Raw genomic sequence first — 22,445 nt, 5'->3', positions numbered from 1 at the left:
ATTATATCTGAGAAAGTTAATTTAAAAAGCAGTAGAAGTAGAGGAGGAAGAGGAGTAGGGACAGGAATAGCAAGAAGATGAACGGTAGAAGAGGAGGAGGAGAATCCGGAGAAGAAAATTACCATGTAGAAATGATAATATGCTCCCACTTAATCCATCGCCCACGATATGCCTGTCACTGTTAAGTGCCAAGGAGAGGGTATTCTGTAAAAAGTGAAAGACCTGTCCCCTGTCTCTAGGAGTTTACAATCTATTGGAGAGGTGAAATATTCTGCAGAATCCCAAAGTGTGAGAAATGACAAATCAAATTCATCTGCTCCCCTCACTAGGGTTAGTGGGAAATCAGTCTCTGTCATTGTTTAGGATTTCCTCCCTCCTCCCCCACTCCATCCACCCAGCCCAAGGTGTGCATGTGATACCCAGGCTTACACTGTCTCAGGGAAGAGGGAAGAGCCCCTGTCTTCGGTTCAGCATTGGCTGCTTCTCCTCGTGCAATTTGTCCACAGCCCTTCTGATCTCATCCATGCTCATGACTCCTCCTCTTTCTTTCTTTTCTTTTTTTTTTTTTTTTGAGACGGTGTCTCACTCTGTCGCCCAGGCTGAAGGGCAGGGGCGCCATCTCGGCTGACTGCAAGCTCCGCCTCGGGGTTCATGCCATTCTCCTGCCTCAGCCTCCCAAGTAGCAGGGACTGCAGGCACCCGCCATCATGCCCAGCTAATTTTTTTGTATTTTTATTAGAGATGGGGTTTCACCATGTTAGCCAGGATGGTCTCGATCTCCTGACCCTGTGATCCGCCCACCTTGGCCTCCCAAAGTGCTGGGATTACAGGCGTGAGCCACCGCGCCCTGCCGACTCCTCCTCTTTTAAACCAAGCTAGGACACTTCTTTGCAGAGGTTCTCAGGCCTCTGCCTCTGGTGCCACAGTCGCTGACCTTCAGGATGTGTCATTCCTAGGGTGCAGATCCCTGAGTCATGAGGCCTGCAGAGGGCCGATGGCTCACGTACCTCATCCTTCCCTCCACTTTGGCTGCTTCCTTCTCTAACTTCCTTCCATGCCATCCCACCAGCTCTTTACTCGCTTCCTAAAAATACAGCCTTCACCTCTCTGGGCAGGGGAAACCTATGCCCCAGGACTTGAGGCCTGGCTATCCAATAGGGGGAGAGGGATAGTTCATTTTTTTCATTATACGCCTATAGCCCAGAAAACAAGGGGCAGTTACTTTCTCTTTTTTTTTTTTTTGTTGGGTCTCACTTTGTCCCCCAGGCAGTGATGCAATCTCAGCTCACTGCACCCTCAACTTCTGGGGCTCAAGCAGTCCTCCTACCTCAGTCCCCCAAGCAGCTGGGACTACAGGACATACTACCATGCCCAGCTTTGCCATGTTGACCAGGCTGGTCTTGAACTCCTGAGCTCAAGCAATCTGCCCGCCTCGGCCTCCCAAAAGTGCTGGGATTACAGGTGTGAGCCACCGTGCCCAGCCTGGGGCAGTTGGTTTCTTAGCCTGGTTGTTCTATTAGACTGCTGCAGGGGCCTGGTTCTAAAAAGATAGAGGGTGTTGGATGTCTATTGTGGGTGAGATGGCTCAGAGGGTGATTAGTGCCTGTCAGTTGAGTGTGGTGACCTCGTGAGGGGTGGGGCTAGTGGCAGGCAGCCAGGAGCTCCTGAAACAGAGGACGCCTCAGTGTCCTGGCACTGTGCCCAGTCTGTCTGGGGCCAGTCTCTCGCCAGCTGAAATGTATGTGGTTACAGGAGAAAGGGCACCACACTGGGTGACAGAGCAGCTAGTTCCAGGAGGTGTGAGCCCAAAGAAATCCTGGCTTTGGGGAATTTGAGGGAGGTAGCAGTTTCAGAGAATCTGAAAGTCAGCCCATAATCCAATACCAAGGAGAGAAGGCACCAAGCTCCACCCAGCCTCTGGCCACTGGCTGACTCTGAATGGGAAATGGGCCTACTATTTGCTGTGTGTAACCTGCCCATCCCCCAGGATTTCTAAGAAGTGCTTGGCCTGTATTTCTTGGTTCTCCTGAGAGCCAGATGTTTAATAATTTGAGTACATTTGAACTTGAAAATGCAAAAACATCCTTCTAGCTGCATCCTCCTTTTCCTTCCAGGGCCAGAATGATGTAGTGGGAGAACTTGATTCTGAAATCAAATGGAAAGTGCTTTTGTTTCTGGAGGTTAGGAAAAAAAAAAAATTGTCAAAGAGCCCGGGCTTCGTCTCTAAAAAGAAAACGTGAAATGGGCCATGAGTCCTGCTTAATAATTCAGAGATCAAACAGAGCCAACAAGAAGCTGGAGTGAATGATCAGATATACTCACAGCCTTCTCTTTGTATCAGCTTGCAAATGTTCTCATTGGCAGCTGGTTAGAGAGAAGTAGTCCATCACAAATAAGCTAAACCATTCATTCATTCACTTTTTCAACAAAATCTTCATGATCGCCTCTTACAGCAGACATCGCTAATGCTGGGGATGCAATCCAGAGCCAGCATGTGTCCCTCTGCTTCAGGGACCTCAGGATCTATATCATGGTTCTTAAACTTTCATGTCCATCAGACTCCCCTGGATGGCTTGTTAAAACACAGATTCCTGGGCCCTACCTGGGGAGTTTCCAATTCAATAGGTCTGGGATGGCTTGAGCATTTGTATTCCTGAACAGTTCCCAAGTGATGCTGATATTGCTGGTCCTGGGACCACCCTTTGAGAACCACTGGGCAAAGCAACCATGTCAGCCAACCATTTTCACCTCTCAGCATTACATGGCTCACTGTAGGAAATTTGAAGCCCTGGATAGGTTGCTAGAGGCCTGAGCTTACCAGCCCAAGAGCTGTGGCCATCCCAGGCCCACACAGCAGAGGGAATAAATATCTTAAGGCACACTTATGTCTAGGGAGACTGCCCAGAGGCCCTGGAACCCTCCCGAGAGAGGAGGAGGTACAGCTTTGAGAGATCTTCTGTTGACTTCTCAATGGAAATGGAGGCCTCACAGCACCACCGTTTCACCACCAGCCCAGTAAAGCCTATAGCTCTGGGAGCCTGAGTCTGGGCTGTGGTGCAAGGTGTGGTGCAAGGCTTCCACACTTTCATCCTTCCTCCACCTACAGCCCCTGCTGATCCCTTCCTGTCACATTCTTGACAACCCAAATAGCTCATTTCCCTTCCATGCTCATAGCTGGAGTAGGCAGGTGAGATCCCAAACGGGCCTCTGAGGCCTTTTCCACCTGAGTGGACACAGAGACATCATATATATCCACATGTAATATAGCAAATGGCAGATCATCTTGTGGGTCAAAATCTGCAAAAATCATGGGTTTTTCTTCTAACAGCTTTATTGACATATAATTTACAATTCACCCATCTAAAGTACACAATTCAGTGTTTTTTAGTATAGTCACAAAGGTTGCCTGTTCATCGTCATAATCAATTTTAGAACATTTTCATCGCTTCAAAAAGAAACCCTGTACCCTTTAGGTTACCCATCCCTCAACCATCCCCCAGCTATAGGCAACAACTCATCTACTTTTTGTCTCTATCGATTTGCCTATTTTGGACATTTCATACACATGGAATCATGCTATATGTGGCCTTTTGTGACTGGCTTCAAAATTACTTTTAACAGGGACATGGGATGACCTACATGTGAGTCCAAAAGATCATTGGCAGAAAGACAAGGTAGAGACAAATGGTTTAGGTTTACTTAATCTTGGAGTTCCTGTTGTCCCAGGGTGCTAATTCCCTCAGGAGGCTGTGGTGGGGAGTACGAAGGACCAGCGCAGGCCTGGTTCCCAGATGCTCAGGGTGGAGGAGCCTTGCTAGTGAAGAGAAGAGGCCTAGTATAATATTGTAAAATATATATTTGGGCCGGGTGTGGTGGCTCATGCCTGTAATCCCAGGACTTTGGGAGGCTGAGGCAGGTGGATCACTTGAGGCCAGAAGTTTGAGACCAGCCTGGCCAACATGGTGAACCCCCCCATCTCTACTAAAAATACAAAAATTAGCCAGTCATGGTGGTGGGTGCCTGTAGTCCCAGCTACTCGGGAGGCTGAGGCAGGAGAATCACTCGAACCTGGGAGGCGGAGGTTGCAGTGAGCTGAGATTGTGCCACTGCACTCCAGCCTGGGTGACAGAGCAAGACTCCATCTAAAAAAAATTATATATATAATATATTTTATATATATATAATATATAATATATAATATATTTTTTATATATATTATATATATAATATATAATATATTATATATAATATTATATATATTATATATTATATATATAACATATATATATAATATATATATATATATTCTGCTCTCCAGAAAGACCAGGACTCAGGGCATGAGAACCATTTTCCACACCCCTATGATTGCATCCCCAACCAATCAGCAGCACCCATTCTCTGGTTCTCTGGCCACCAAACTATCCTTGACAAACCCTAACCTCCGAGCCCTCAGGGAGACTGATTAGAGTGATAACACCAGTTGTTTCATGTGTCTGGCCTTGCATTAATTAAACTATTTCTTTACTGCAGTACCACGGTCTCAGTGAATTGGTTTTGTCTGTGCAGTGGGTGGGAGGAACCTGTCAGGTGATTAAAATAATGGGGCTTGTGATTGACATTGGAAGTTGGGGGGCAGTCTTGTGAGGATGAACCCTCAACCTGTGGGATCTGACACTATCTCCAGGTAAATCGTGATTGAACGGCTGGCGTCTGCTGTGGAATTGCTTGCTTGCCTGCTTATTGGTGGAGAGAAATCCCCACACATCTGGTCACCCAGGTTTTCTGTGCTGATGGTTGTGGTGTGAGAGCAGGGGAAAAACAGTGTGTTTTTCATTCATCCCTAGTGAAAAGAAGACTAGCTCTGGAGAACTCTTAGATCAAAGCAATCACGTTATGTATCAGTGGCATGCCCTGGCTTTCGAAAAGTTGAGGTTATGTAAGAGGTATTTTCCCTGCCTCTTATCCAGGAGGTTCTGTCTGAGTGCCAAAGTCAGCAAAGCAGTCCTCTAGGCTCTTCCCACTGAAGAGGTAGAGAAACTTTCAGTCACTTTGAAACTGAAAGTTGCCTAATCTGGGGTCCTTTAAGGACTGCTGTCTCTTCTATATTCCCACATTTCTCCTGGCTGTTGTCCAGGGCTCTCCAGATTTCTCTGAAGGCCCTGAGCTGCCTGCCACCTGCCAGAGTCCCTGCTACCTGGCGATTACATTTGCCAAGGCAGAAGGCTCCTTGCCTCCTCAGTGTGAGCCCCACCACAGCAGCAGCCGCACTTCAGCTCCCCGTGAGAAGTTCCAGCTCCCCGTGAGAAGTTCCACCATCAGGGACACTCTCTTGTTTTGTTCAAACTCTGCTTGTCCCCAGCTGATGTACTGGGGGGAGCCTAGAACCCAGGGAGGGCAGGTTGCTGAACTGACCCTCTGCCCTAGCCAGTGTCTGAGGTGGATGCTCTTTCAATGGTCACTTTTTCTGGCTCAAGCCCATGATAGGAATGCCAGGAACCCACCAAGGGGGAATGAGGTCTCCCAGGATCCTTCTTTGCCCTGTCCAGACATTCAGGCCACAGAGCTGTCACCCCGGTTCCTACTCATACCATCACGTCAGTGGTCTGGGGCTTTCTTGACAATTGTGAACAGAGTTAGGGGTCTGGAGAAAGGGGAGCAGCTGTATTCCTGCCCTCTGCCATCCTGGTCCCCCACTTACCAGTGAGTCCAGGTCTGGGAGTAGAGGCACCTGGGGCACAGGATTGGGAGTGAAGCATGAGAAGGGCATGGAGGAGGGAGGGCAATGAGAGCTTCCCTTCCTTGAACTGTGCCTGGTGAGGTGTGAATCCAGTGGCCCAGGGCAGGGATTGGGCGGCTGCCAGAGAACAGTAACCAGAGGAGCTGCAGGATACCCGCCCACCCTGTGGGCATGGGAAGCAGGCTGGGGCAGGCTGAAGGTCAGGCAGGATGCCCCCACTAGTGGGTGGCTGAGGAGGGTCTTCTTGTTGGCAGCACTGTTGGCCTAGCACTGTGGGGAGGCAGCCAGGGAAACAGAAACCACAGTTCACAGCCCTGACGCAGGCCCTGGGCCCACTGGCTGGAGAAGCCTGAATTATTAACCTCGGGAGAGGCCAGCTGGCATGAAGGCCAAGGGGACTGAATTGACTCCTCCCAGCTCTGTTCAGTCACCTAGGAGGTGAAGAATTCAGCAAGCCCTGGTTCTGGTTGCCCCAATGTGACCAGCTCTGTAAACAGGGAGCCTGGCTGGTCTGGCACAGGCTGCAGCCAGGGCTGTTTGCCCCCCACCTCCTACAAGCTCCTCCTGGATTTCTCAGGGCCGTGGCCTTTTGTTTACAGGCTCCCGCCTCACCTTCCTCTCCCAGCCCGGAGCCTCTCTGCTGAGCACATTTTTAGCATTCCCTCAGAGCAGCTTTGCTTTTCCCCTTCCCACAAAAGAAGACCCTGCAGCTGCAGACACGCTGTGGTTTCCAGAGCCTCGGCTGTCATGGGGACAGTCACCAGGGTCCACCTGCACTCAGATGCTGTCCTGGGGGAACTGGCTGGCAAGACCCCTTCCACCCAGCTGGAGGGGTCCAGAGGAGGCCAAATCCACTCCCACATCTGCTCTGGGCTAGCTTTGGAGTTCCCCTCTGAGCAGACAGGGCTAATGTGTCCCATTTCCAATGACTGGAAAAGAAAGGTCGAGGGGCTGGGCACAGTGGCTCATGCCTGTAATCCCAGCACTTTGGGAGGCTGAGGCGGGTGGATCACCTGAGGTCAGGAGTTCAAGACCTGCCTGGCCAACATGGCAAAACCCCATCTCTACTAAAAATACAAACATTAGCCCGGTGTGGTGCTGTGCGCCTGTAATCCCAGTTACTCAGGAGGCTGAGGCAGGAGAATCTCTTGAACCTGGGAGGGGGAGGTTGCAGTGAGCTGACATCATGCCACTACATTCCAGCCGGGCGACACAGCAATACTCTATCTCAAAAAAAAAAAGAAAAAGAAAGGCCGAGGGACCCACCTGAAGTCATGGCGGTTGGAATAGTGCCCATGAAACCTAGAGGGAGAGGCCAGGTCCCAGGCTGTGCCACCTGCCATGGATCTGGAATCCTGGGGCAAGAATGAATCTGGTGGGTCTGAGGATGATGTGGGTCATCTGTGGATCCAGACAGCCCTGTCTGGTTTTCTTTCCTGCTGTCTTTTCTATGAATGCCTATATTTTGCAAAACCACTGATGTCCTGCTAGGATGCAGACCAGCTAGCTTCCTTAGGACCACAGGACATGCCTGGGCCTCTCCCTTCTTTGATAGCTCAGCTCACTATTTCCTCCCTGGGCACAGCTGTGGGCCTCACATTCCCATTTCCTTTCCCCTGGGAAATAGGAATGGGAAAATTGTTAGGGAAAATTGTCCAAGACTTGAAAATGGAGCAGAGATTCCTGCAGGTCCTTTGAGTCATGTCAGCTTTGGGTGTTGTCTGGCAGGCCTGTCCGAGGAATTACCTGACTTTCTAGGGGTGTAGACCTTTGTCTAACTTGCTATTTACTACTCATTAGGTTATTTTACAACTTTATGACAAAGGCATAGGAAACTGACAGGGTGCAGGCTTGTTTTATAGTGACACAAATAAAAGTATTTTAGTCAAAAGGCCAGGGAGGACACTCATTCTATTTTATGGAATGAAGTATTGCCCCATAAAAAATTGTAAAAACAAAGGAAAAGGGGGAAAAAAAGGCTAAGTCCGGGCGCAGTGGCTCACGCCTGTAATCCCAACACTTTGGGAGGCCGAGGTGGGCAGATCACCTGAGGTCAGGAGTTCGAGATCAGCCTGGCCAACATGGCGAAACTCCCACATCTCTACTAAAAATACAAAAATTAGCCAGGCATGGTGGTGGATATCTGTAATCCCAGCTACTCAGGAGGCTGAGGTGGGAGAATCGCTTGAACCTGGGAGGCAGTGGTTGCAGTGAGCAGAGATCATGCCATTGCACTCCAGCCTGGGCAACAGAGCAAGACTCCATCTTAAAAAAAAAAGAAGAAGAGAAAGAAAGGCTAAGGTTTTATATAAAGTGATTTAACAATATTACTTTAATATTCTTTCCTTCAGTGATTGTAACTATTTTGATGTCTCTTACATTTTTTTTAAAACAGCTCTATCATCCTGCTGTTTCTCTCACTGATTAGTTAAACACTTTTTAGATACATGTTCATTCTATATTTGTGTGAAAGCCATGTTTTAAAATTTAATTTTGAAAAATTAACATCTGGCAAAATTGAGGGTTTTCTTCATTTACAGTTCTATGAATTCTAACCCATATATAGTTGCATACCTGCTACCACAATTAGGATACAAAACAGGTCCATCATCCCCCTAAAAAACTCCCTTGGGCCATCCCTTACAACCATGTTTTTGACTTTTTGAAAACGACTCTTTCAAAGGATGCAGAGGGTTGTCAGTGACTCGGGAGTTATGGGTGTGCCCGTCTTACCAATGTCCACAGCCTTGCCTGTGGAGATGCCCTATCTGTCCCCCTCTGTCAAGCCCAGGGAAAGGCGTGGGGTCTGAGGATTTGGCTCTGTCACACCACTCACTGCCTGCCCTCCCTCCCAGCGCTTCCAAGATCTGGTTGAATTAAACACGAGAATGAAGAGAGGAAAACGCCTTCACCCATGGTGTGCTCTGGGGACATCTCCAGGTGTGGGTGGTGGGGTCAGCCACAGGACAGGTAAATAACCAAAGGGAACATGGGTACCCAAGTCAGATGTCCTCTTAGCTCCTTCCCTCAGGAGAACCTGCCTTTTCCTCACCAGGAAGATGGCGACGCCCAAGCTTCTCTGCAAGGGTGGGAGGGACATCGAGGTGCCGGATAGCCAAGGGAGCAGAGGAGGAAGGGGCTCTTGGAGGAAACTTGTTGGGAATTAAGATGTGCTGCTCTCATCGCCTGGGTGTTACTTCAGTTGGAGAAAAAAGAGGCTTCACCATTTGTCTTTGTGCAGTGTTATCCTCAGCAAAGAGGACTGGGAACGTGGCACATGGAGGAGGGAGCCAGGGATGTGAGTGGCCAGCCACGCCCAGGGAGGGGGAGCGAGGCACAGGGATATCTCCAGACAAAACCCCTAAATCACATGGAATCAGATACACGTATTCTCTCTCTCTCACTGAGCTATTTTTCACTCAGCGTTCAGAGCCTGTGGTATGTGTGGATACGAAGTAGGGCTTCAGGTCTTCATAGGTCTAAAGTCCATAATGCTGTCTCTAGTGCCCACCCTTTAAAATATATTTTATAGCCTTTTATTTGTCTTTACCAACAAATGGAAAAGCAATGAAGGCAGACTTTTTTGGGATTTGCTGCATCTAACCGGTGCCCTTGCCCTCTCCAGAGGCCTCCCTTTCCCTGCTGCAAGAGGCATGTGCAGGGCCTGGTAAGAAAAGGAGCCTTAGACACTGGCTCCAGGGGTCCCTAGCCAGCCTCATGGGCTTTGTGACAATCCTAACACTTAATGGTGTGTTCTACTCTGACTTCCAAGTTCTCTTTTCGTAAGAATGTGTCTTATCTAGGGTGACCGTGTAACTTTTAGCCTCCAAACCATGACATTCTTAAGAGTGAGGCCGGGTGCGGTGGCTCATGCTTGTAATCCCAGCACTTTGGGAGGCCGAGGCGGGTGGATCACGAGGTCAGGAGATCGAGATCACGGTGAAACCCCGTCTCTACTAAAAATACAAAAAAATTAGCCGGGCGTGGTGGCGGGCGCCTGTAGTCCCAGCTACTCGGAGAGGCTGAGGCAGGAGAATGGCGTGAACCCGGGAGGCGGAGCTTGCAGTGAGCCGAGATCGCGCCACTGCTCTCCAGCCTGGGCAACAGAGCGAGACTCCGTTTCAAAAAAAAAAAAAAAAAAGAGTGAAAGGAGGTGGGAATAATAATTACTCTGGGACAATGTGTGTAAACTGGGACTGTGGCAGGCAAGCAGCGAAGTATAATCACTCATCTTTCAGAGTAAATTGGGAACTTTTTCCATGAAGGGGCCCAGTCTGTCCATCTGTGATGAGATATACTTGGGCTTTGTCCCCAAAAGATGAGTGTCTTTTGTGTGCCAGTGAGATGTCCGGTGGCCGGGGGTCCCTAGATAGCTTCAGGATGGGGGCTGCTCTCCAGAAAGACCAAGGCAGGAGTAGAGGGTTGGAAATTTCAGCCCTATCCTGGACCTCCTGGGAGGAGAGAGGGTCTGGAGAGAGAGTCAATCACCAATGGCTAATGATTTAATCAATCATGTCTAGGTAATGGGATCTCCATTAAAAACTGAACAGTGCGGTTCAGAGAGCTTCTGAGTTGCTGAATATGTTGAGGTCCTGGGAGGGTGGCATTCTAGAGAGAGCGTGGAAGCTCCACACTGCCCCCTAGTACCTTGTCCTTTACATCTCTTCCATTTGCCTGTTTCTTTTTTTTTTTTTTTTGAGACGGAGTCTCACTGTGTCACCCAGGCTGGAGTGCAGTGGTGCAATCTCGGATCACTGCAAGCTCTGCCTCCCGGGTTCACACCATTCTCCTGCCTCAGCCTCCCGAGTAGCTGGGACTACAGGCGCCTGCCACCACGCCCGGCTAATTTTTTGTATTTTTAGTAGAGACGAGGTTTCACTATGTTAGCCAGGATGGTCTCGATCTCCTGACCTCGTGATCCACCCGCCTTAGCCTCCCAAAGTGCTGGGATTACAGGCGTGAGCCACCGCGCCCGGCCATTTGCCTGTTTCTAAATTGTATCTATTCCAATAAACTGGTAATAGTAAGTAAAGTACTTTCCTGAGTTCTGTGAGTCCTTCTAGCAAATTATCCAACCTGAGGAGGAGGTTGTGGAAACTCTTGATTTATAGGTGATTGATCAGAAGTACTGGGGACAACCTGCAACTTTCGACTGGCATCCAAAGTGGGGGCAGTCTCATGGGACTGAACCCTAAACCTGTGGTGTCTGCACTTACTCCATATCCAATCCAACATATTAATTAATCCTACATATTAATCAGGATGGAATGGAATTGTAGGATGCAATTCCTATGGAGAGTTGGAGACCTCCTTGGAGTCTTGTAGGATGCAATTCCTATGGAGAGTTGGAGACCTCCTTGGAGTCCTCTTCCGCTTTGTTAGGAGATGCTTAGTTAATACTGACTGATGGCTGCTTCTTTAAGGGGCTCTCTTCCTAAGAAATTTAACCCAGTTCAAGTTTAGAGGGAGAAACTTCTTGGTTTAGTTCAAACACCTTATTATATGTTGGGCTGGCTTTGGTTGTTAAATATCAACTGTTGTGAATGAACACTAAGAGACAACAGTTGACTTGTGATGGAAGGAGACTCTTTCAGAGAAGCCAGCCAAGTTCAGGCAGCTGCAGGCAGTGTTTGTCTAATAAGTCACAATTGTGTGGCAGAGACTCCTGTGACCCCAGTTGTGCTGGAGGCAAGAGCTAAGCATTGGCATGCCCAAATGGGATTTCAGGTATCCACTTTGTGTGAAAACCCACTAGGACTCTTTGAAAAAATGAAGATAATTTTAAGGACTGACTACAGGATTCTAGGAGAGCAGGTTTACATGTCTAGGGCAAAAAAATAAAGACAAAGGTGACTTTGACCCCTGAAGAATATGCTTGGATGGGCAAAAAAATCACTCCATGGTAGAATCACTGCGGGGAGTCTCTTGCACGTATCCCTGGGTGGTTGATGGTGGTCAATGGTTGCTGACTTCTGACCCAGCCCTGGTGGAGGAATCCAGGAGGCCTTAAGAAAATGAAAAGAGCAGGAGTGGTCCTTTTGGAGCCTTATAAACAAGCCATGAAAACTGATCAGGAGAGACATCTCTTCCACTTCAAAGAGTTGGAAACTGGGCAGGCTGTGCTCTACCACATCCCAAGAAGCCCATACACATAATGGACACCAACGAGAAATCTTTCCAGCAAATGGCAGCCAAGTGTTGCATCCTAAAGTCAGAATATCATGATGGTTTTCTGTTAGAGGAAGTCCAACGTCTTAAGGAAGGGCACTCTTTGGTCTAATTGGCACAGGGGCAATGGGGTAGTGTCAGCCCCAACATGGGGTAGTGGCATCCATGGTCAGAGTACACAGTGATGTCCTCACTGGGGAGTGACAGTGACTATACTGTATTGCTAGTGGCCAACACTAGCAGTGATGTATGGAGTTGGCAACATCACTGCTGGTCTTGATGATGGCCAGGCTTGTGCTCATGCAAAACCTGCTGCTGATCCCACTGAAGCACAGTGGAGAATAGCCCAGAGAGAGGTCCAGGAAGGCTTTATCAGTGGAGGCAGTGTTGATGAGATACTTGGGCCCTGCCAGGAGGAGGAAGAGGGGACTATGGGGTAGGGTCCTAGGGTAAAAAAATTTCTATTCACACTGCAGTGGTAACTCAGTCCCTTAGGATGCTGTGACCAGGAAACTCACATTACATTGTGTATACACATACATTACACCGTAACCTCCACTTCCTGGGTTCAAGTGATTCTCTTGCCTCAGCCTCCTGAGTAGCTGGGGTTACAGGTGTACGTCACGAAACCTGGCTAATTTTTTTGTATTATTTTTAGTAGAGACGGGGTTTTGCCTTGTTGGCCAGGCTGGTCTCGAACTCCTGACCTCAAGTGATCCCCCTGCCTCTGCCTCCCAAAGTGCTGGGATTACAGGCGTGAGCCACTGCGCCCAGCCCTGTATGATTTTTGATGTGCAGCTCATATTCAAAATTACTGCTTGGTTTCTTCGGCGCAGAACCTCCCTTCTCTGCCAGGGCCTCTCACTGGGTCTCAGTGGTAGACACTCTGGAGGATGTCTGCCTCACTCTTTGAAGTGAATTATTTTGGGTATCACCTTGACCCTAAATAAGGTCAGACAATCCCAATATGCTCTAAACATTTGTTCAAATCTTATTCAACTATTTTCATGTAGTATAATAAAATTTTATTAATATCTCTTGGTTTAATTCATGATCATTTTACATGTGGTGACACTGACTGAGCCCAAGCTCTACCAACTCTGCCTTTACTTTTTTTTCCAATTTTTAATTTTGAGGGTACATAGTAGGTATACATCCTTCATCATTGTGAAATTAAAATGTGTCTTTAGGCTGAGCACAGTGGCTCACACTTGTAATCCCAGCACTTTGAGAGGGTGAGGCGAGAGGATTGCTTGAGCCCAGGAGTTTGAGGCCAGCTTAGGCAATATAGAGAGACCTTGTCCCTACAAAAAAATAAAAGTTAAAAATTAAAAAACAGCTATTTTACCAAGGACCCGCGAACATGGGCCGCGTTCCCACCAACACCGTGAAGAAGGCGGCCCGGGTCATCATAGAAAAGTACTACATGTGCCTGGGCAACGACTTCCACACGAACAAGCACGTGTGCGAGGAGATCGCCATCATCCCCAGCAAAAAGCTCCGCAACAAGATAGCAGGCTATGTCACGCATCTGATGAAGCGGATTCAGAGAGGCCCAGGAAGAGGTATCTCCATCAAGCTGCAGGAGGAGGAGAGAGAAAAGAGAGAAAATTATGTTCCTGAGGTCTCAGCCTTGGATCAGGAGATAATCGAAGTAGATCCTGACACTAAGGAAATGCTGAAGCTTTTGGACTTCGGCAGTCTGTCCAACCTTCAGGTCACTCAGCCTACAGTTGGGATGAATTTCAAAACCCCTCGGAGACCTGTTTGAATTTTTTCTGCAGTGCTGTATTATTTTCAATAAATCTGGGACAACAACAACAAAAAAATTAAAAAACAAATATGTCTCTTAGTGATTTTTTCTTTTCTTAATTACATATTCACTGTAACAAAAAAGTTTGAAGATACAGGTAGGCAAAAAGAAGAAAATAAAAAACACCCCTAGTCCTATTCTCAGAGTTAGCTATTACTTACCATTTGATGTGTTTCCTTCCAATCTTTTTCTGTGTATGTACATGTGAATGTTTGTGTATAAAAAACTCACACACCTATAAAACATAAATAAGACGTCCAGCTACCTCAATAACTGCATTATTTGTTTCTACTACATATACTTTGTCATGTATTTGCCTATTTTTATTTCATAACCATCTGTTCTTATTTGTGATGGCTACTCTTTTATTTAGTTCCCTGAAGTTTCATGTATACATTTTAAAACCCCCTTTGAGATTGTCTATTATCTCTAGTTCCTTAAGTATATATTTTCTTGTTTGGGGGGGTCTGAAAACTGCCTTTAGTGTTGTTGATCTTCCTTATAGAGTGTGTAATTCTTGCCTATGAGCTTGTCTTTCATGGGAGCCATCTTTCTTGGGACTTCTCCACTGTGTGGTCTGGGTTTTAGAAGAAGGATTCCGGTGAGGAGGTTTCAGTGTTGTCCTATGGAATAGAGCACTGACTTCAAACCAAGTCTATGGCTAGTGGACCAGGACTACTGACTGTTTCCACTGATAGCTGGGCAGATGGCTTGTGTTCAGCCACAACCTTGGGCAGCCCTGTTCCTGAAGGGGTGGCACAGTCCTGCCTCCTGGACTCATGGCTTCCTGCTGCATGTGGGGCTCATGATGCATTGAAATCGCAACCACAGCTCATCCAGTGTGAGTCCCCTGTGGGCCTTCTGGCTTTAGTTCTCATTTACAGGCATGCTTTATTTTATTATACTTTGCTTTATTGCGCTTTGCAGATATTGCATTTTTTACAAATTGAAGGTTTGTGGCAACCCTGCGTGGAGCAAGTCTATCAGTGCCATTTTTCCAACAGCACGTGCTCACTTCATTAGCATTTTTTAGCAATATTATCTTTTAATTAAGGTATGTACATTGTTTAGACATATGCTATTGCACACTTAATGAACCACAGTATAGGGTAAACATACTTTTATATGCACTGGGAAACCAAAAAATTTGTGTGACTTTCTTTATCATGATATTTACTTCGTGGTGGTCTGGAACTAAACTGGCAGTATGTCTGAGGGATGCCTGTATGACTTTGTTCCTACCCTGTCCCTGGAGATTTCCCTTTCTTGCTTGGAGCTTGGACATATCAATCTAAAATATATTTTTATATTTTATTAACTTTTTCTATGCACTTGCAATAGGAGATGACAGCAGTAGGGGGAGTTCACCCTGTGCTCAACATGTTGACCTGAAATTCAATAATACTTATCCTTATGTTGATTTGTGTTTGTCCTCCATACATCCAACATCTTCTTAACTACGTTAATTGCTTTGTCATTTTCTTCCACGTTCACTAGAATTATCTCAAGATTTTCCTGAGCTGGGAAAATTTCAAGCTTCCTTGATGTTTCTAACTTATCTAATAGCTCTATAAAGCTCTTGTTTTCATCCTGAATTTTTTTCCTTAGCTCTGAATTTCCTTTGCATTTCACTTGGTAGACTTATCAAGTCATCTTTGGGTTCTTGTTTTACTAAATTTCAAAAGCATGTTAAATGTTTTAAAATTAATTATATGCCAAGTTAATACAAATTATTAATTGTTAAATTAATATAATTAACTATTTAATATGATTAATTAAGTATTAAATATTCTTATTTGTTCTACAATGTGAAGCAGTCTCAGGAGTTTTCTTCTGTACTTGGGAGAGTGATTTCTTCCAATCTAGATATCTGGATATGTTTATCTTTTTCATGTTGTGTTTCTTGCTTTTTTTGTTTGTTTTTGAGACAGAGTCTCACTCTGTCACCCAGGCTAGAGTCCGGGGGCACAATTATGGTTCATTGCAGCCTCCACCTCCTGTGCTCAATTGATCCTCCTGCCTTATCCTCCAGAGTAGCTGGGACTACAGGCGTGCGCCACTACACCCTGGTCATTTTTTCTATTTTTCGTAGAGGCAGGGTCTCACTATGTTGCCCTGCCTGGTCTTGAACTACTAGGCTCAAGTGATCCTCCTGCCTTACCCTCCCAAAGTGCTGGGATTACAGGCATGAGCCACCACACTCAGCCTGTTTCTTGCCTATTTTCCTTCTTTTCTTTCTCCTACTCTGCCTTCTCCTTCTTGGTGTTCTTCTTTTTAAAATCTAGTGTGTTGGCTTAGCCTTCATGCTATCTCTTTTAATTTTGCACAGGTAAGTCTGGTCAGACCATCTAATGCTCTGAGAGTGTGAGGACGAATTCTTTTTGACACCTTTTCTAGCTACCTGTCATTTCCTCAATACTAGAGTTTGGGGGCTGGGTGGTACTTCCTTCCTGCTTCCTGAGCTCTGAGGGTCACACGGACAGGCAAAGGACAGAGCTGGGCCTGGCTCCCTCCTGACGTGGGCTAGCATCCCACACCTGGGTCCGCTCCACTTGGCAGGCACATGTCCCCTCCTGGGACTTCAGCTCATTCCCTTGGACAGCAAAGAGTTCTGAACAGCAGCAAGTCCAGCCAGCCACTCCTCCAGCCGCTGCTGGCTTCTGTGATGCTGCTCAGGGGCTCCTCCCCTCTGGAGTTTTCCTGGACTCCCCAGGCTGCCAACTGAGCATCTTGGCCCTCTTTGTGCCGAACTGAGAGGTGCTGGTGACCCTTCTTGGGATCCTGTTCTCTTACCTTCCCTCATTTGGCTTCAGCTTTGTGTGTGGGAGAGAGACGGCTAACATTCCATTCTGAGACCCTGTATTTCTTCCGTCTTGACACCTTTTCAGTCTTATGTCATAAGGTTATACTATTTTCCATGTGTGGTTACCTCTGGTTAGCTTTTGACTTTTTTGTTTTTGTTTCGTTTTGAGATGGAGTTTCACTCTTGTCACCCGGGCTGGAATGCAATGGCACAATCTTGGCTCTCTGCAACCTCTGCCTCCCGAGTTCAAGCAATTCTCCTGCCTCAGCCTCCCAAGGAGCTGGGACTACAGGCACCCGTCACCACGCCCAGCTAATTTTTGTATTTTTATTAGAGCCTATTGTCCAGGCTGGCCTCAAACTCCTGTCCTCAGGTGATCTGCCCGCCTCAGCCTCCCAAAGTGCTGGGATTACAGGGATGAGCCACTGCACCCTGCCAGCTTTTGACTTTTTTCAAAAAAATTATTCTTTGGTCACCTTATGATGTGCCAGGTAGAAGGAGGTGTGCTTCTGGCCTCACTTGTGCCACTCTTACCCAAAATCCAGGCACATGTGCTGTTGAGGCTCCGTGCAAGACCCCAGGAACTCCTGGGTCTTTGCTACCACCAGAGGGTTGCACCTGCTTCTCAGACAGAAGACCCCCTCTCATGGTTTCTCTTTCTCAGGCCTCCAAAACCCCTGGTTACTTCATCTTTGAAATGAGTGTTTCATATGCAATTAACCTATGTTGAAACTTTACCAACTTTAAAGTGAAATTATACTTCCTTCCTACATCTAACTCTACCTAACCATAGAGTTCCCCTCCCGAGTATTTCTGAAAGTTTCCCAGGGACAGCTTTGCACAGCTCCAGAAAGTATCTCTCACTCTACCCTCTTCTTCTTGCTGCCATGATTCTGCCTCTGTAGCTTATGGGACTGGTGACTTAGTGACTCTGCCAGGCCTTGGGAAGGAGACATTGCCCTCCCCAACCCCCTGCAGCTCATCTGACCACAGGTTCCACTGAGTGGGGTCATACAGAAAGCAGCCTTAGAAATTTCCATCTGCCTCCAGAGGAGAAGTGTCTTGTACTCAAAGGCCTCCATTTGGCAGGGGCCACTTTAGCCCCCACCAGCAGCAATATACAGGCCTCCTTTCTCCACAGAGAGAGGAAGAAATCCCTCCCTTTCCAGCCCACAACACTCTTTCTTGCCTGCCTTGGGATGACAGACCATGAGGACACCCCTTTCTGTTAGGGGCAATCTCCCTCCTCCCTCCACACCTGAAGGTGTGGTCTGACCCTTTCCCCTCTGAGAAAATAAACAACCATCTTCGTGTCCAGTCTGAGTGTTTTGTTGTCAAAGCCTCAGGCCCGTCTAGGCAGCACTGTTCCCTCCCAGGGCATCATCGCAGCCTTTCCTCCAGCCTGAGGTGAGGAGAGGGTCAGGCCTTCCGACCTCTGGTAACCCCACCTCCCAGGAACAAATGTTGGACAACAAAGCACTCATGTCACCCAGGAGCCAAAGGGCAACCTCAACCAAGATTTTTAAAAATGGACACCTTAGAACATGTGTCTAATTTGTTTGGGGGCAGTTCTACCCATAAACACAATTAATGTTTCCTAACAGGACCCATAATGACTTTGCTCAGAATCACCCCACCTGGGCTTCCTCCAGAACAGCGGAGGCTTCTTGCCTCACAACAGGCGGCCTGCGAGTGCTGCCCAACATGGTTAAAATGTGAGCACACCGGCGGCTGACTCACAGGAAAGAGTTCCCAAGGCTGTGCCTGAGATAAGGCTGGCTTCTGGAGGCCTCTTTGCAGAGGAACCAATCCCACCCCAACTCCCTGATTGGATAATAAGACTCAGAAGCTCCACTTCTCCCCTTCCTATGTGGTTTTGCAGGTTCTGTGTCTGACTGGACTGCCACTTTTCTCATGTACCTGTGGTCAGTGCTACAGAACATCCTAGCCACACAGGAAAGGCGGCAGCAGTGGGTGGCTTGAGGCCAACTGAGGTTTCAATCCAGTTCCTCTCCCCTGCCACCTGCCTTACCTGGTGCTACCTCTGCAAACACCACCTGCTGGGACAGTGTGGGTGGGAGGGGCTGGTGAGGAGGATTATTTCCTGTTACTGACTTGGGGAAGCTGCTGACGGCATTGCTCACTCTTTTGATCTGGGCAGAGAAGGAAGCCAGCTGCCCTAGCCAAGGTTTTAGCGCAATGACCAGATGAGAGCCTTCAGGTCACCTCGGGGCCCTGAGTCTGGAATCCAGAGCCACAGAGAATGAGGGAAAGTTGTGGAATCATTGGTGGAGACAGGATTGGAAACTTCTTGCAGCCAGAAAAATCACCGTCGCAGAGGGAGACTAGAAACCACCTCTGGGCCTGAACCTATCTTTGCTTCCACCTTTCTTGTGCGGTTAGGTGGTTCTGTGACACTGACCTCAGGCAGGTGAGAAAAGTGGCAGTGCAGTCAGACAATTCACAGAGGCCAGACGGGACAGGGAGAACTGGAGCATCTGAGTCTTATTATCCAACTAGCCAGGCGTTGGGGGTGGGCTTCGCTCTTCTCTGCAGAGAGGCCTCCAGAAGCAACCTTATCTCAGGCACAGCTTATGAAGCTCTTTCCTGTGAGCCAGCCACCAGTGTGCTCAAATCTTAACAAACAGCATGACCTTTACTTAATAAAGGCCTGGGGGAAAGCCAGGGCAAGCGTTCCCACTTTAAAGTGCTTCATAAACGACGTGGCACCTGCAGTCACAAGGATGACATGATTAGCCCACTGTCACCTGAGTCATTTTTTCCAGATGAGGGGTGAGGGGCAAGGCAGCCAGCTGGTGTCATGGAAAAAGCTCTGGATTCGAGTCTTGGTCAGATGTTGGCTACCCACTCAAACTGCTGCCGTGGCAGTCCTGCCTCCTTGCACCACCGTTTCACATCTCTGGTGTGGGAGATGAAGAGGGGAGTGATCCATGCCTGGTATTTTGCAAACAGAATGCATGCATTCATAGATATGAGAGCACTGAAAAAACCCAAGCTGTTGATTCGGCAGCCAGACTGTGTAGGGGGATGTTCACTAGACTTGGTGTTTAAAGACTCAGGTTGGATCCAAGCTAATTCTTTTTTTTTTTTTTTTTTTTTTTTTTTTGAGACAGAGACTCCCTCTGTCACCCAGGCTGGAGTGCAGTGGTGCGATTTCGGCTCACTGCAACCTCCACCTCCCGGGTTCAAGCAATTCTCCTGCCTCAGCCTCCCAAGTAGCTGGGATTACAGGCATAAGCCCCCGACCTGGCTAGTTTTTTGTTTGGTTGTTTTTGTTTTTGTTTTTGTATTTTCAGTAGAGATGGCATTTCACCATGTTGTCCAGGCTGGTCTCGGACTCCTGACCTCAAGTGATCCGCCCACTTCAGCATCCCAAAGTGCTGGGATTATAGGTGTGAGCCACCATGCCCAGATGGATCCAAACTAATTCTTAGTCATGTAAATCTAAGCAAGTGACTTAGTGTTTCCGGATCTCAGTTTTCTCCACTGTGGAATGGAATGGGTGTAATCACCCTGCACCCGGCTCTCCTGAGAGGTAGATTAAATGAGATGGGGATGCATGGGAAGTGCTGTGGGGGTGGCGTACTCCGATGTTATTTGATGCTGTCTAAGGTTAACCCTTCTTATTTCAGCTACTAGGGCAGAGCACATCTGGGCCTCCCAAGTCCATTCTCTTTCAAGAGAAGAGAGCAGCTGCCAGTTGCCCTGGTAACCCAGACCAGCAGCAGGCTTCCTGCAGGGACTTTCCTCCCCTGGCACAGTTGTCAGTTTCCCTTCTCAACCTTAGCTGAGGCCAAAAGTGTGGTGGAGACACAGGTTTCTCAAGAAGGGCCCTCAGCAGAGCACACCGTGCCCAGTGGCATTATTGCCACAACTTCTCCTTGCTTTGTGGAAAAGAATCTGGTTACACATCTTACTGGTTTTTCTGCTTTCTTTCTGTGACTCATCATGTCTGTGAATATTTCAGGTAAACACTTGTAGGGGGCAGCCTTCTTGGCTCAGTTTTCTCCTCTCTGTGTTCTCTGTGCCAGGCTGGTGACCCTCCTCTCTGTGTCCAGCCCCCTGTCCCCTGGGAATAGGTCAGGCGTCTGAGATCGCCGGCTGCCTGGGCTGTCTTCAGCCAGGACCTGAGGGGTTTGTCTCTGTAGCAGTGGAGTTCATTCACTGCTATCCTTTGTGAAGAGTGGAAGCTGCCCATTTCTCCCCTGCTGTTCCTGACAGGAAACTAGCACTGGCTGAAATTTCTCCAGGGCTGACCCGCCTGTCAGTGTCCTGGTCCCATGTTCAATATAAAAGTCCTATGAATCACCACAGTCTTCAGGAGTAACACTTCCTATTCCCAGAAAGTCAGGACCAGCCTGGGAGGACTTCGTACCTTTCTGGGATTTGCTCTTTTGACCACCCCCTATCTGTTTTTCTGTAATTATCTGCTGTGAAACTTACAAAACTAAAATGCCATGAGTGCTTATCTACGGGGCAACCAAGAAACAGAAGGCCTTGAACCTGAGCCCTTCTGTACGTGTGGGTTTCTATGAGGGGTGGGTAGGCACTGCCTGATGAGAGGGCAAGAAAGCCTAGAGCTGACAGGGCACCAGGGAGGGGCCGAGGAACCTGCCCGGTAAGGAGGCCTGTGGGTGATTCCCTGATCTGCGCCAGCCAGGAAGTTGTAGAAGGCAGGGAGCAGTTGCCATGCTTATGTGATTCTTGTAGGGGTGGTCCCTGAGATTAGTTGGAAAGGCTCTTTATCAAGGATCGGAGAGCTATCCAAACTCTTGGTCCACAGGAATAATAAAAGTGTAAAAGCATGTAACATCCCTCGTAGCTGTCCTTTATCGACGTTTTCTCTGTGCCCTGCCTTATCTCATGCTCATGTTAAACCTGGGAGGTGGTAGTTTTATCATCCCCATTTTACAGAAAAGGAAAATCAAAGGGCAACCACGTGGGCTAGGAATGTCGCATCTGAGTGGCTTTTATGGAAGCGCTCTAGATGCCAGGCGCCCTGCTAGGTGCTTTCCCAAGTACCATCTGGAATCCTCAGAAGAGCTCTTTGGGGTATGCTCTATTATCCCCGCTTTATAGGTGAGGTCCATAAGGTCCGCAGAAGGTGACGTGCCCAGGGTGTGAGTGCAAGTCTGTCTGTCAACCCCGCTGCAGCTTTCTGCAGCACAGAAAGCTGGTCCAGCTCTTCAACTGGGTAGAAGGCTGGTTAGGAATCAGCCACCGGTCCCTGTCACATCCCAGACCATCACAGACCTCTGTGCTGCTGCAGGGTGGCAACCTGCTCTTGTCTGGCTCTCCTACCATCTAATCCCTAAGCAGGCCTGAGAGAGAGGAAGGAAAAGGGAACACCTGGCCCAACAAGGGGCTTGGACGCAGGTCACCTGTACCTACCATGTTTACTTGCACAGTCTCCTCACCCTCTGTACTTATTCTGATGGTGCATGAGCTTGACCATTACAAACCAAAGAGATAAACTTATTTATTAGCTGCTGTGAGTCCTACTCTGTGCCTCACATGTGTATTGTGTGCTCACAAAATCTCTGTGAGGCAGAGAGCAATCCCCATTCCACAGAAGCAGGAACTGAGATAGAGGGGTCACAAATGCATCCAGCCACACAACTAGTGGTAGTCAAGTCAGGATTCAACCCAAGCCTCCTGGCCTCCACAGCTCATGGAATTTCCTTCAAACCGGAGTGAATAGTTTAGCACTATCCTCTCTCTCGGTACTCCTCCCTCATGAGTGAGTTCTCATGAGATCTGGTTGTTTAAAAGTGTGTGGCACTGCCCCCTTCTCTCTCTCTCAGTCCTGCTCCTGCCACGTAAGACACCTGCCCCTGCCTTGCCTTCCGCTGTCAGTAAAAGCTCCCTGAGGCCTCCCAGAAGCAGATGTTGCCATGCTTCTT

The 22,445-nt window shown here is 48.0% G+C and overlaps 2 protein-coding genes across 10 annotated transcripts in view; both read left to right on the top strand.

The window, feature by feature from the left end:
• B3GNT2 (UDP-GlcNAc:betaGal beta-1,3-N-acetylglucosaminyltransferase 2) overlaps nucleotides 1-22,445 on the top strand; it is a 238,288-nt gene that overhangs the window by 90,595 nt on the left and 125,248 nt on the right. The window lies entirely within an intron of this gene.
• On the top strand, nucleotides 13,243-13,710 carry LOC129462364 (small ribosomal subunit protein eS17-like). Its single transcript, XM_055242294.2, has one exon. The coding sequence runs from the start codon at nucleotides 13,269-13,271 to the stop codon at nucleotides 13,674-13,676; it is 408 nt and encodes a 135-aa protein (XP_055098269.1). The 5' UTR covers nucleotides 13,243-13,268; the 3' UTR covers nucleotides 13,677-13,710.

Source organism: Symphalangus syndactylus, chromosome 14 (assembly GCF_028878055.3).
Source record: "Symphalangus syndactylus isolate Jambi chromosome 14, NHGRI_mSymSyn1-v2.1_pri, whole genome shotgun sequence".
NCBI classification, from domain to species: Eukaryota; Metazoa; Chordata; class Mammalia; order Primates; family Hylobatidae; genus Symphalangus; species Symphalangus syndactylus.
The sequence above is the reverse complement of the archived record's forward strand: the minus strand, read 5'-3'. Positions and strand labels throughout refer to the sequence as shown.